The sequence below is a fragment of the Tachysurus vachellii genome, chromosome 20 (genome assembly GCF_030014155.1).
Source record: "Tachysurus vachellii isolate PV-2020 chromosome 20, HZAU_Pvac_v1, whole genome shotgun sequence".
NCBI lineage: Eukaryota > Metazoa > Chordata > Actinopteri > Siluriformes > Bagridae > Tachysurus > Tachysurus vachellii.
This window is the reverse complement of record NC_083479.1, coordinates 7,841,967-7,856,130: the sequence shown is the minus strand read 5'-3', so window position 1 is coordinate 7,856,130 and position 14,164 is coordinate 7,841,967. Positions and strand designations below refer to the sequence as shown.

The window sequence follows — 14,164 nt, the reverse complement described above, 5'->3', positions numbered from 1 at the left end:
TTTGAATGAAACCCAATGTTCTACAGAATGGTTTAAATGTAAACAGTGGTCGATGGAGTGGACTCAGACATTTGGGCCTGTCTGTATTTTAAGGCTGAGCTTTACAGGATGCTTGAATTCTCCTAACTGTGCACCGTAAAATCATCACTGCTTGTCTGTCTGTTTTGCTCTCTGTTTCTCCTACAGTATAACCACTAAGTTAGAGCGTGCGCTGGAGAAGGTGGCCCCCCTCTTGAGGGAGATCTTTGTGGACTTTGCACCCTTCCTGTCCAGGACCCTGCTCGGTAGCCATGGGCAGGAGTTGCTGATTGAAGGTACAGGTGCTGTATTGTGCTTCCTTTTTCCTCTCTAGCTGGTGTCTCTGTGGAGTCCCTCACTGTCTGCTGTCTGTGTGTGTATGTCTGCTGCCTCATACACACGACCCCATGGACAAGGTATGAGGAGGTGTCAGGAGAGTTGCAGATACAGGATAGTGCTCTGTATCAGATAGAGAGTACTGTATTAATAAATACCAAAATGATGAGTCTGTAATTAGAAAGGAGGACTAGAAGACAAACATGAGCTTTAAGACCAGCTTTACTTTTCTTGAGTAAATAAATACGCTAGATGGTGGAAGATACACACAAGTTTTAGATCAGCTCTAACAGGAAACTCAAGGAAGCTGGAGATCCCACACATGTAGATCTTTGGTTTTCCACTGTCCTTCATCTTGGTCACAATCTGTGTCTGTGTCCTGACATTCTCACCTCCTGCTTTCTTTTCTATTTACCTTTTCTTCCTTTCTCTCTTTTTGGCTCTTTTCCCTCATTATCAGAGTCCTCTCAGGCTGCAGTGTGTGTGCTCTCATCCTGTCCTGAATGTTTCTTATGTGGTTGTTTATAGTGTATATGTTGTTGGAACTCTGTCACAATATAAAACTATATAAAAATCAGTAGATAATAATGAACAAACAACACCCAACTTTGTCCCAAAAATGTCCCAAATATATGATATATAATATATAATTATATATATAATAATATAATATATATATCCATCCATCCATCCATCCATCCATCCATCTTCTACCGCTTATCCGGGGCCGGGTCGCGGGGGCAGCAGTCTGAGCAGGGACACCCAGACTTCCCTCTCCCCAGACACTTCCTCCAGCTCCTCCGGGGGAATACCGAGGCGTTCCCAGGCCAGCCGAGAGACATAGTCCCTCCAGCGTGTCCTAGGTCTTCCCCGGGGCCTCCTCCCGGTTGGACATGCCCGGAACACCTCCCCAGGGAGGCGTCCAGGAGGCATCCGGAACAGATGCCCGAGCCACCTCAGCTGACTCCTCTCGATGTGGAGGAGCAGCGGCTCTACTCTGAGCTCCTCCCGAGTGACCGAGCTCCTCACCCTATCTCTAAGGGAGCGCCCAGCCACCCTGCGGAGGAAACTCATTTCGGCCGCCTGTATCCGGGATCTTGTCCTTTCGGTCATGACCCAAAGCTCATGACCATAGGTAAGGGTAGGAACGTAGATCGACTGGTAAATAGAGAGCTTCGCCTTGCGGCTCAGCTCTTTCTTCACCACAACAGACCGGTATATCGACCGCATCACTGCAGAAGATACACCGATCCGCCTGTCGATCTCCCGCTCCATCCTTCCCTCACTCGTGAACAAGACCCCAAGATACTTAAACTCCTCCACTTGAGGCAGGAGCTTTCCACCAACCCGAAGGGGACAAGCCACCCTTTTCCGGCTGAGAACCATGGCCTCGGACTTGGAGGTGCTGATTCTCATCCCTGCCACTTCACACTCGGCTGCAAACCGTCCCAGTGCACGCTGAAGGTCCTGATTTGAAGAAGCCAACAGGACAACATCATCTGCAAAAAGCAGAGACGAAATCCCGTGGTCCCCAAACCGGACTCCCTCCGGCCCCTGACTGCGCCTAGAAATCCTGTCCATATAAATAATGAACAGGACCGGTGACAAAGGGCAGCCCTGCCGGAGTCCAACATGCACCGGGAACAAGTCTGACTTACTGCCGGCAATGCGAACCAAACTCCTGCTCCGGTCATATAGGGACCGAACAGCCCTTAGCAGAGGGCCCCGGACCCCATACTCCCAGAGCACCCCCCACAGATCACCACGAGGGACACAGTCGAATGCCTTCTCCAGATCCACAAAGCACATGTGGACTGGTTGGGCAAACTCCCATGAACCCTCCAGCAACCTGGTGAGGGTATAGAGATGGTCCAGTGTTCCACGACCGGGACGAAACCCACATTGTTCCTCCTGAATCCGAGGTTCGACTATCGGCCGAATTCTCCTCTCCAGTACACTCCAGTACCCTGGCATAGACTTTTCCGGGGAGGCTGAGGAGTGTGATCCCCCTGTAGTTGGAACACACCCTCCGGTCCCCCTTCTTAAACAGAGGGACCACCACCCCAGTCTGCCAGTCCAGAGGCACTGTCCCCAGCCGCCACGCGATGTTGCAGAGGCGTGTCAACCAAGACAGCCCCACAACATCCAGAGACTTGAGGTACTCAGGGCGGATCTCATCCACCCCCGGTGCCTTGCCACTGAGGAGCTTCTCAACCACCTCAGTGACCTCAGCTTGGGGGATCGATGAGTCCTCAACTGAGCCCTCTGCCTCTGCTTCCTCAGTGGAAGACATGTCGGTGGGGTTGAGGAGATCCTCGAAGTACTCCTTCCACCGTCCGAGAATGTCCCCAGTGGAAGTCAGCAGATTCCCACTCTCACTGTAAACAGTGTGAGCAGGGCACTGCTTCCCCTTCCTGAGGCGCCGGACGGTTTGCCAGAATTTCTTCGAGGCCAACCTATAGTCCTTCTCCATGGCCTCACCGAACTCTTCCCAGACCCGAGTTTTTGCCTCTGCAACCACCCGGGCTGAAGCTCGCTTGGCCCTCCGGTACCTATCAGCTGCCTCCGGAGTCCCCCGAGCCAACCAGGCTCGATAGGACTCCTTCTTCAGCTTGACGGCATCCCTTACTTCCGGTGTCCACCACCGGGTTCGGGGATTGCCGCCACGACAGGCACCAGAGACCTTACGGCCACAGCTCCGCGCGGCCGCGTCGACAATGGAGGTGGAGAACATGGTCCACTCAGACTCAACGTCTCCAACCTCCCTCGGGATCTGGTTGAAGCTCTGCCGGAGGTGGGAGTTGAAGATCTCTCTGACCGGAGACTCTGCCAAACGTTCCCAGCGGACCCTCACAGTACGTTTGGGTCTGCCAAGTCTGTCCAACTTCCTCCCCGGCCATCGGATCCAACTCACCACCAGGTGGTGATCAGTTGACAGCTCCGCCCCTCTCTTTACCCGAGTGTCCAAGACATACGGCCGGAGGTCAGATGAAACAACCACAAAGTCGATCATCGACCTCCGACCTAGGGTGTCCTGATGCCATGTGTACTGATGGACACCCTTATGCTTGAACATGGTGTTCATTATGGACAAACTGTGACTAGCACAGAAGTCCAATAACAGAACACCACTCGGGTTCAGGTCGGGGGGGGCCGTTCCTCCCAATCACGCCCCTCCAGGTGTCACTGTCGCTGCCCACGTGAGCGTTGAAGTCCCCCAGTAGAATGACGGAGTCCCCGGTCGGAGCACTTTCCAGCACCCCTCCCAGAGACTCCAAGAAGGTCGGGTACTCTACACTGCCATTTGGCCCGTAAGCACAAATAACAGTGAGAGACCTCTCCCCGACCCGAAGGCGTAGGGAAACGACCCTCTCGTTCACCGGGGTGAACTCCAACACATGGCTGCTGAGCTGGGGGGCTATGAGCAAGCCCACACCAGCCCGCCGCCTCTCACCGCGGGCAACTCCAGAGTAGTAGAGAGCCCAGCCTCTCTCAAGGAGTTGGGTTCCAGAGCCCAAGCCGTGCGTGGAGGTGAGCCCAACTATATCTAGTCGGTATCTCTCGACCTCCCGCACCAGCTCAGGCTCCTTCCCCCCCAGCGAGGTGACATTCCATGTCCCTAGAGCCAGATTCCGTGTCCGGGGATTGGGTCGCCGAGGCTCCCGCCTTCGACTGCCACCCAATCCACATTGCACCAGCCCCTTACGGTTTCTCCTGCAGGTGGTGGGCCCACAGGAGATCGGCCCCACGTCACTCTTTCGGGCTGTGCCCGGCCGGGCCCCATGGGGTAAGACCCGGCCACCAGGCGCTCGCATGCGAGCCCCAACCCCGGGCCTGGCTCCAGGGTGGGGCCCCGGTTGCGCCATACCGGGCGACGTCACGGACCTTGTTTTATTGTTCTTCATAAAGGGCTCTTGAACCGCTCTTTGTCTGGCCTGTCACCCAGGACCTGTTTGCCTTGGGAGACCCTACCAGGGGCAAAAAAGCCCCAGACAACATAGCAATATATATATAATAATATAATATATATATATAATATATAATTTCTTCACAAATCCCAGCTTTGAAAGTTGGACCCAGAGCAGAAAGTTTTAAGGGTGTTGCTTAAGGGCCCGACCAATTGGAGATCAAGAACCCAAAACCTTAACCACTTTGGACCATGGCACTGGTTTGGCTGAACTTTGTATTAAAAACAGCAAGGAACAAGAATTTAATAAGGAAAACTTATTTTATTATTATACTTTATTTCAGAGTCATATCTAGTTTAGTGGCCATCTCAGTCCCAGTTTTTCTGTAGAGGACATTTTACCAGAATGGTTTGAGTCCCTTAGAGGGAATACTTATTCTGACCGATAAATCATTTCTCTCCAGGATTACAGTGTCAGAGTATGGAGATGTTATCGATCATACATTTCGGCATTCACACTCACTTGTTCTCAACCCACCTGAACACTACTGAGACATTTTGGAGCAATGTGTTAGAAAGCATTCTCAACACACCTTTATCGAAACACCATCATCCCCCAGTACAGTACCAAAACTGTGTACAATCTATCACATGGAGCATTACTTTATTACATTGCTTTTGCAGGAACATTGATTATGACCTGTCATTGGAACATTACATCACTATTGGAATCTTTTTTAGTGTCCCAGTATAACAATAATATGCAACTGGCATTTCTATCTCCAGGGAATAATCTGTAGTAAAATAAAATCAATTATTTCCTAAAAGCATGCTGTTTGTGTCTTAACATGTGTTTAAGTGTGTGTGTGTGTGTCCGTGTGTGTTTGTGAGTGTTAAATTTTGCCTTTGTGTTCCTTTGCCCTGCAGGTCTGGTGTGTATGAAGTCCAGCACATCAGTAGTGGAACTGGTGATGTTACTGTGCTCACAGGTAAGAGCACAATCAGAACTGATCCAATTACCCATGATTCCACTAATATTTTAGCTCTACAGTTTCTTCTGAAATGCAACTCTCCGATGCAAGTTTCCGTTTTTTATCTACTAATAAGCAGGAAGGCAGTGAAAGTGCATTTATAATTAAGCTATGCACTAGCAGAAGTGTGTTTAGACTGAATATCAGCATGGCTGTGATTCAGCTGTAGGAAATAACAGCATGATTGTGCATTTATTGCTTTTATGCTACAGTTAAAGTTCTAAATAAAAAATGAATGTGGAGGAACTGACATTTTGACACAATATGGCTAAATGATTAGTTTAGCTCCACAAACGGAAAACGATCCGGTAGAAGTCACTCTTCCCTTCTTCCTTTTCATCTACATCTGGTAAACATTTATATTTCAAGTCAGATGTTATATTCATGCAAATTGTTATTTATTTTAGCCATGTCCACTGATATAGTAACAGTTTCAGTGGTTACAGTCAGAGCGTAGGGTCAGCCATGATACAGCACCTCTGGCGCAGAGAGGGCCCAACAGTGGAAGCTTGGCAGTGCTGGGGATTGAACCCCTTTAAATATTACACAGCTCACATGCACTAGATGCCCTACCCATCAGAAGCTTGGCCAGACATAGTCATAGTAGGTATTTTTTTCTGCTCATCACCAAGAATAAAACACAAAGGAAACTACGCAGTGATCTGAGACAATTATTTGAGTATTTCTGTTGAAGCTTCGCTCACACATGGCATCTTGTCAACCGGCTTCATGAGAAGCTTCACCCAGTAGCTTTTTCTTAAGTTTTTGTAGGAGCTTCTAAATTCCTAAAGATGGAAATGTGGAATAAACCTGCTCATTCCTGCAGTTCTCTAATCAGCCATTTATGGAGATGCAGCTCCAGAATTTCAGTTAACATTCACATCAAACATCAGAATGAGGTAATAAGAGACTAATCTGGTCAATTCCAGTCTTCCACTGTCCAGTTTGGGTGACTCAGTTTAATGTGTAGACTTCCTGTTAGCTCAGAGCAGTCTGCTCATTCTCGTATGATTCCTGTAGAGACTTTAGTGTGTGAAAATGCAGGAAGATTAACAGTTTCTGAAATTCTCAAACTAGCTACAGTACCAACACACGCCATGTCACAGTGATCACACTTATTCCCATTCAGATGTTCATTAACATTACATGAAGCTCTTGATCTGCATCAGCATGATTGTATGTACTGTACCGTTCCACTGCAACATGATTTGCTGGTTAGATAACAACACAAATGAGCAGTTATTCTTATTAAAATGGAGGGTAAATGAGTAGGATAACTGAATTTTGTATTCACAAACAAAGTACCTGAAGATTTGATAAGTTTAACAGAAATGTTTCAAAAACAAAAGAACGGATTCTGAATGTGACCGTGTTCCCACTCAAGATTCTACAAAAACAGCTGAAGGCTTCACACCCATAAGCTCAATCTCTCCATGTGACCTCTGCAGCAGGTTTTACCCCTTAAGTTCATAGCTTATTATTCAGTTATTCACCTTATTCTTTAGTGAGACAGATAAGAAACGCAGAAGTGAGGAATATAAATCTTTTTGTACAGTATGCACTAATAAGACAGTTCAGTATTTTCAGAAGCAACATAGATTCCTTTCTTACCTTGAACTGATGCCGTCTTCCTCCACATATAGCTCCTCAATCTGTTCTTTAACGTAAACATCTCATCTGTAACGTTTTTACAAAAAGCACCAAAGAAGTTATGCTTGAATGGCCATGGACAAATCATAGACATAAAGGACTTCATGTCTATGATTTGTAAATAAATCCTAGCTCTTCATTTCCTTCTTGGTTCTTGACTCTACATTCTACACTAAGAGTCTAGAGCAATGATTCTTCCTATCCTTCTGTCCTCTCCCCTCCTCCCTTCTTTTCCCATCATCCTTAATGCCCTCCTCTCTCCAGCAGATATTGTTACACTGGTTCCACTCTGGCCTTCCATTAGATTCTCTGGGGATGAAACCGAACCCAAAGTATTGATTGACAGGAAGGGATGGTAACTAGAGCCTCTGATGTGTCCTTCTAGAACCATCAGCAGCCTGGGCTAAAAGCTTCCTGCCCTTTCTATGCGTCTGCTGCTGTCTTGGCAGAATGCCGTTCTGAACAGATTGTCAATATGTCTGTTGTTTTACAGCACTTTACTGAGGTCTTAGTCCAACTTTACTGCATGTGCATATGCTTTTTTTTTTTTTTTTTTTAGAAGGAAAAGCAATGCATAAACCTTGTCTCCTTTGTAGATTATTTAAAGTAGCCCATGTTTGTAAATGTTTAGGGTTTAAGACCTGATAGAATTGGTACGTCTTTAAAAATGACATCAAACTCTCTCTTGTGTTTCAGGAATGGCAGAACTCCATTCAGAAGAATGCGGGACTTGCCTTTATTGAGCTTATTAATGAGGGAAGGTAAGAACACATAGACCGTGGAGGTGATCAGTGTAAAATAAAATGGTTTATTACACACACGGAAAACCTTTATAGCTGCTGTTTATTTTAGGAAGAGAAGAAATCATAATGATGCTGATTTTCCCCCAGAAATGAACTGTGTGCTAGTTTCTTGGTAAATGCGCTATACAAATAAATTGAATTGAATTGAAATTTGTTTCAGACTCTTGTGCCATGCCATGAAGGACCACATTGTGCGAGTCGCCAATGAGGCGGAGTTTATCCTCAACAGACAGAGGGCCGAGGACGTCCACAAACATGCAGAGTTTGAGGTCAGCTGATGTGTGTGCTGCCTGTGTACCTGTGTGTGTTCTGCTAAATGCAGTGTGTTGGTCTCTTAGTTGTCATGCATGCATGTCCTTTGTGTATGTGCATGTCATACGTAAAGCACAAAGAGAGTCAGCTTGCAGTGACACGTTTTCTGATAGAAATAAAATGTTGCATTGTTCTTACCATGTCCTTCATTGTCCTGTCTCTCTCAGTCCAACTGCGCTCAATATGCAGCAGATCGAAGAGAGGAAGAGAAGATGTGCGATCACCTGATCAGTGCTGCCAAGCACAGAGATCACGTGACCGCCAACCAACTGAAACAGAAGATCCTCAACATCTTGACCAATAAGCATGGAGCCTGGGGCACCATGGCACAGAGGTATACATAAACATTACTCATGAGGAAGGCTGGAAACACTATGTATTTGGTAGACTAGTGTTTAAGGTGTTGGACTACAGCTTAGAAGGTTGTGAGTTCAAACCTCAGGTTCACCAAGCTGCCACAGGTGGGCCCTTGTGCAAGGCCCTTAACACTCAATTGCTCAGTTGTAGAAAATGAGATAAAAAATGAGGTAAGTTGCTCTGCAACTAGGACGTCTGCCATAACTGTAAATGTAGCATGGCGCCACTCTCTGATGTCACTCACTCATGACCTTGTTCTGTCTGATAACTAATTACAATAGCCAAAGGGTCTATAGGATGATGTACAGTTTATGCTCAAACATCCCTTAATATTTAAAAGAAAAATGTGTTTAAATATTGTATTGAAACTGTTGTGTATCAGATGCTCCAAGGATGAATGTGTTCCATGAAATCTTGTAGTTCACTACACATTGTGTATTGTGTCGGTTACTGGTGAACAAACTTTCTGCTGATTTGGTCAAACAAAGAAAAAATAAGCCTTAATTTTTATCAAATATGATTACGTAATTGACAGAACAGGAAGTACACATATGGTGAAAATCTAAAAATACAGATCTGTGCAGACTTCATCATCTTGACTTTAGGGTATCAGCCTTCTTCATTCATCATAACACACACCCAACCGCAAGGTGTATTAAACCAGTCATGATGGAGTGAGCCTCCCTCTCTGCCTCGAGTCTGCTCTCTCAGCAAGTCTAAACCACGACTGGACGTCAAATGCAGAATTACCTACAGATCCCTGAAGAAATAACTAGCAGAAAAATGACAGTGAAAAATAAATCTTTGGTATGGGTTAGAAATGAAATCAGTATAAATCTCAAGCTCTACAACATTCTTGCTTCTGCAGCCATTTGCTTGATTTCTGGCGTTTGGATTACTGGGAAGACGACCTGCGCAGGAGGAGAAGATTTGTTCGCAATGCATTTGGCTCCACACACACAGAAGCCTCACTCAAATCACTGGAGGATTATGGTCAGTGCCTTTAATTCACTGTTTCCTCTTCAAATACTTTCTATACATTCTATATGCTTTCTCTCCTGGCATTCTAGTGAATATAAGCCTTGTTTTATCTATTACAGCTCACTGCTAATTAATAAAAACAATTAATTATGAGAAAATAGTGTCGTTATTTACAGGATATTATTTTAAGCTCAGCTCTCAAGAAGTAAAAGAACTCGAGCGACAGGCAGAGGTCACAACTTGTTTTCATCTCTTTTCATCTCTGCAGCTCCTGAGGAAGAAGAGGATGTGAAGTCGAAGAAGATGTTCAGGAGTCAGTCTGTGGTTAGTCAGAATCCTGAGATGGAGCTGATGCTGGAAGGAGATGATGATGCTGTCAGTCTGCTGCAGGAGAAAGAGATTGACAACCTCGCAGGTATCTGACACTCAGGACAAAAACCAAACAGATCACTGATGGTTTTTTTTGTATCCCGGACAGATTTTGTGTTAATGTTTATAAATGTACTTTATTTCTAGTGACTTTTCATCCTCGAGTATTTACCTCCAGAGGCAAGTTTCCTCCAAGTTTGTGGATAGCCTAACAAATTTGAGCAGCATTCAAACAGTGTTTCGGATGGAAATCTAAATCTCATGCTGCTACAGCTGCAAAAAACTGCTGCTGATAATGAAACTGTCTGCATTCAAAGCCTGATTTACTAAAATGAACTAATTAAAATCACCTAGACTCATCAACTCAAATGAACCACTGACTGTGTGTAACATTCAGCCCAATTTAGCTTTATTTGTTTTAATTAATGAACTTCTTGAACTCTGGTACAGTGTCATTAACAACTGTGCAAAACTTGATTAAGAAAATCAAATCGTTTTTCTGACAAATGAGTCCATGACAAAATACTGCTAACTAAACTGAAGTTTCAGTATTATCTGGTATAAATGGAGTAAATAACCTGGTCTCTTTCAGGTCCTGTAGTTCTGAGCACGCCGGCCCAGCTGGTCGCTCCTGTGGTCGTTGCCAGGGGGACGCTTTCAATCACCACCACTGAGATTTACTTTGAGGTGGATGAGGAAGACCCCGCTTTCAAGAACATTGATGCAAAGGTGTGTGTTCCTCTTGCAGAGGCTTAACATCTGAGTCACTGAAGTAATAGTGCTTCTAATGTGTGGTGTGTGTGTGTGTATGTGCAGGTTTTGGCATATTCTGAGGGGCTGCATGGAAAATGGATGTTCAGTGAGATCAGAGCCGTGTTTGCCAGACGTTACCTGCTGCAGAACACTGGCCTGGAGGTCTTCATGGCCAACAGAAGTAAGAGCGTTGTTATATTCTATATTTGTGTAAAGAACATTGTCATTTTAGAAAGTATGGGAATGTTTAGACTTCCCATGTCATACATCAGTAATATGTTGTTTTATTGTATTATCCCTTCTATTGTATTATCTCTTCTATTGTATTATCTCTTCTATTGTATTATCTCTTCTATTGTATTATCTCTTCTATTCAAAGTAAACTTTTATGAATAAGTGAAATTCTGATCAGTTTGATTTTGTATGATTAAAGATTTTGGTTATTTCTTTAGTCATTTGGGAGAAATTTGAGTTCAAATAAAAGTAGAAACTCAAGCAGTCACTGGTCTCAAACAGTCAGTTAGTCTGCATCATTCTAACTCTAATATTCTTAAAGATTGTTCGAGTGTCGAGCATTATTTTCTTCATTAATGCAAGACAAGGCGTTATATTTAAACCTGTTGTTAATGGCGCAAATATGCAAATAAAAATGAAAACCCAGGGTTTAGGTTTATTAACCCTGGGTAAAGTATGAGCAAAGTAAACATCAAACAAAATATCCCAGGATTGTGTTTCCCACCAGTGTACAATGACCCAGGCCTCACTGCTTCAAGAGTGAACTCTTCAAGATAAACCTCCATTAGAAAGAGTGTTCTTAAATAATTACAAAAAAAGATCTGAATGCTTTCTTTAAGATAGAGCTGCCCCTTGTTCTTATTTAAAGATGTATAATATGAGTAACCGCTTAATGCTTATGCTTTGATGTCCTTCTCCCTGTAGCATCAGTCATGTTTAACTTCCCAGACCAGGCAACTGTAAAAAAGGTGGTGTACAGTTTACCCCGAGTAGGAGTCGGCACCAGCTACGGCCTTCCTCAGGCAAGGTAGGACATGGCCAAATGTTAATATTCTTAGAATCTCCACATTTGCTCTTGGCACTGATCTGAGATTAGATTGTCCTGATTGATTAGATTGATTAGATTGATTAGATTGTCCTACATTCATGTTAGTTTTTTTAGTGCCATTTGCAGTTTGTCCTGAACAAAAGTATGCAACTTTTCTGATCTTGTATGCAGACGGATTTCTCTGGCCACCCCTCGGCAGTTGTTCAAGTCCTCTAACATGACCCAGCGCTGGCAGAGGCGGGAGATCTCTAACTTCGAGTACCTCATGTTTCTCAACACCATTGCAGGTGAGAATGGACTCGACTGACTTTGTGACTAAAAAATATTGATATCTGAACCATTTATAGATTTGAGAGAAGCGCTAGTCAGTGTATACATGCATCTGCTTAGACATTTATTTATGCTTGTGTGTGTGTGTGTGTGTGTGTTTAGGAAGAACATATAATGACCTTAACCAATACCCAGTCTTCCCCTGGGTCCTTACCAACTATGAGTCTGAGGAGCTGGACCTCACTCTGCCTGGCAACTTCAGGGATCTGTCGAAGGTAATATTCGGATTCCTGAATTTTTCTGTTTAAGTTTTTCCTTGTCACCGTCACCTCAGGCTTGCTCATTATTGAACTGAAAAATGTTTGTAATACTTGGTCTTGCTTTGGTTTCTTTTTCTTTCAGCCAATTGGGGCGCTGAATCCAAAGCGAGCAGCCTTTTACGCAGAGCGTTATGAGACATGGGAGGAGGATGGCACACCACAACATCACTACACATCGCTCTACTCTACCGCGGCTTCTACTCTGCTCTGGCTCCACAGAATAGTGAGCACTTTCTCTGTACACCACAGTGCTAATTAACACCAGAGTCTTGCACTGCATGCTTCAGCTCAAACACATATATACTGTCAAAGCTTATAGGGTTATCGGTGGTTATTATAAAAATGGATAGATGACTGTTAACTGAAAATGAATTCATATTTTTAAAATGATGTGTAGACTAGCAAAAGGAGATTTTCCTGTAAGAGTAAGTGAGTTTGGTCAGAATGAGGAAGCAGGCTTGGAACAATTTGAAGGACATTTGCTGCCTTGTTTTTCTGCAATTTTACTTGTCCATACACACACACACATATATACTCAGAGCGCTTTGTGCTGCTAAGATCTTTCTTTCTTTCTTTATTTCTATCCATCTTCTCTCTGTGGCTTCTCTCTCTCTCTCTCTCTCTCTCTCTCCTGCTCTAGTGCAGATCCTCACCTCTCAATTCTCCACTTCACACACTGCCACTCAACACACCTTCAATTCCACGCTCTGATATTGAAAATCTCTACATACATTATTCATAAATAAACTACAGGCCTTCCTCAGATACTGAACAACACAACTCAATGTTGATTAGAGTAAAAAAAGTATCTTTTAGGAGCAGCTTAAAGCACTAAAAATATTTATAAATCAAAAAATACCTTAATGTTTCTAATGCATTGAATTTCTAGGAAGGTTTATTTAACGTAGCCAGGATAGAGCAAAAGTCCTCTCTTCTTACTGATTCCTTGTGTTTGCTTTGACTACATAAGGAACCCTTTACTACATTCTACCTGAACGGAAACGACAATAAGTTTGACCATCCAGACCGAACATTCTCCGGCATCATGCGCTCCTGGAGAAGCTGCCAGAGAGACACATCTGACGTCAAGGTGAGATAAACTGATTAGCAGTGAATCCATTTAAATAAATCATTGCATATTTTGACCAGTGTCTTTTAAACATGCTTTTTTTTTTTTCTCTGTGGAACAGGAGTTGATCCCAGAGTTCTACTACCTGCCTGAGATGTTTGTGAACAGTAATGGTTATGATCTGGGATTGAGGGAGGACCACACGCCAGTCTGTGATGTGGAGCTGCCTGTCTGGGCCAAAAAACCAGAAGATTTTGTTCGTATTAACAGAATGGTAAGAGATTTAACAATGTTACAGCATTAGACACTTACAGTTGTCTGTACTGTACAAGGCTAAATTTCAGTTTAACCTTTCAGACCCTCAACACCACAATAGAAACATACTTTAGGTCTGCTATAAAGACTATCGACAAAAGCAGTGTAATATTCAAATAATGTCTCCATCAAAAGTGAAAAAAATGAACATAACAGACACATCTGTTTGTTTTTGCTACATATTAAAGACATTTGGCTTTGAGATGAAGTCAGAATTTCAGCTTTCATTTTTCTAGGCTAGTAAAAGTCTTGAAACAGATGATTTTGTGCAACAGGATTTCCAGTCTTAATGGACATGAATGTATAACACTTCTTATTTACTAGCGATAACTGCATCAAGCCAACATCCTACTGACATCACCAAACTGTTGCATGCGTATTTTGTGATATTTTCCATTGTTTTGGTGGGTTTCTCCCTCTAGTCTCCTCTTCAGGAGGTGATATGTTGCTCAGTTAATTAAGGTCTAGTGATTAACTTGGCCGGTCTAATCATCAGTATAGATTAATGAGACAGCAGCCATACAAGCCCAAGCCATGACTCTGCTGCCATCGTGCTTGACTGATGATCTTGTATGTTTTTAATCATGGCCTCATAATGCATCTGTATTTC

The 14,164-nt window shown here is 43.9% G+C and overlaps 1 protein-coding gene across 4 annotated transcripts in view; it reads left to right on the top strand.

Annotated features, from left to right (window-relative positions):
- nbeaa (neurobeachin a) overlaps positions 1-14,164 on the top strand; it is a 166,142-nt gene that overhangs the window by 143,375 nt on the left and 8,603 nt on the right. For 2 of the 4 annotated variants that reach the window (XM_060895652.1, XM_060895651.1), the window contains 15 exons: positions 187-320; positions 5,189-5,250; positions 7,639-7,703; positions 7,906-8,014; positions 8,225-8,391; positions 9,283-9,407; positions 9,664-9,810; positions 10,357-10,493; positions 10,581-10,698; positions 11,457-11,559; positions 11,752-11,867; positions 12,013-12,125; positions 12,253-12,393; positions 13,141-13,260; positions 13,361-13,513. In XM_060895652.1, coding sequence (XP_060751635.1) covers positions 187-320; positions 5,189-5,250; positions 7,639-7,703; positions 7,906-8,014; positions 8,225-8,391; positions 9,283-9,407; positions 9,664-9,810; positions 10,357-10,493; positions 10,581-10,698; positions 11,457-11,559; positions 11,752-11,867; positions 12,013-12,125; positions 12,253-12,393; positions 13,141-13,260; positions 13,361-13,513 — 1,810 coding nt within the window. Of the gene's footprint in view, positions 1-186; positions 321-5,188; positions 5,251-7,638; positions 7,704-7,905; positions 8,015-8,224; positions 8,392-9,282; positions 9,408-9,663; positions 9,811-9,911; positions 9,945-10,356; positions 10,494-10,580; positions 10,699-11,456; positions 11,560-11,751; positions 11,868-12,012; positions 12,126-12,252; positions 12,394-13,140; positions 13,261-13,360; positions 13,514-14,164 lie in introns of all 4 variants that reach the window. The other 2 variants (XM_060895649.1, XM_060895650.1) reach the window with 2 other exon arrangements.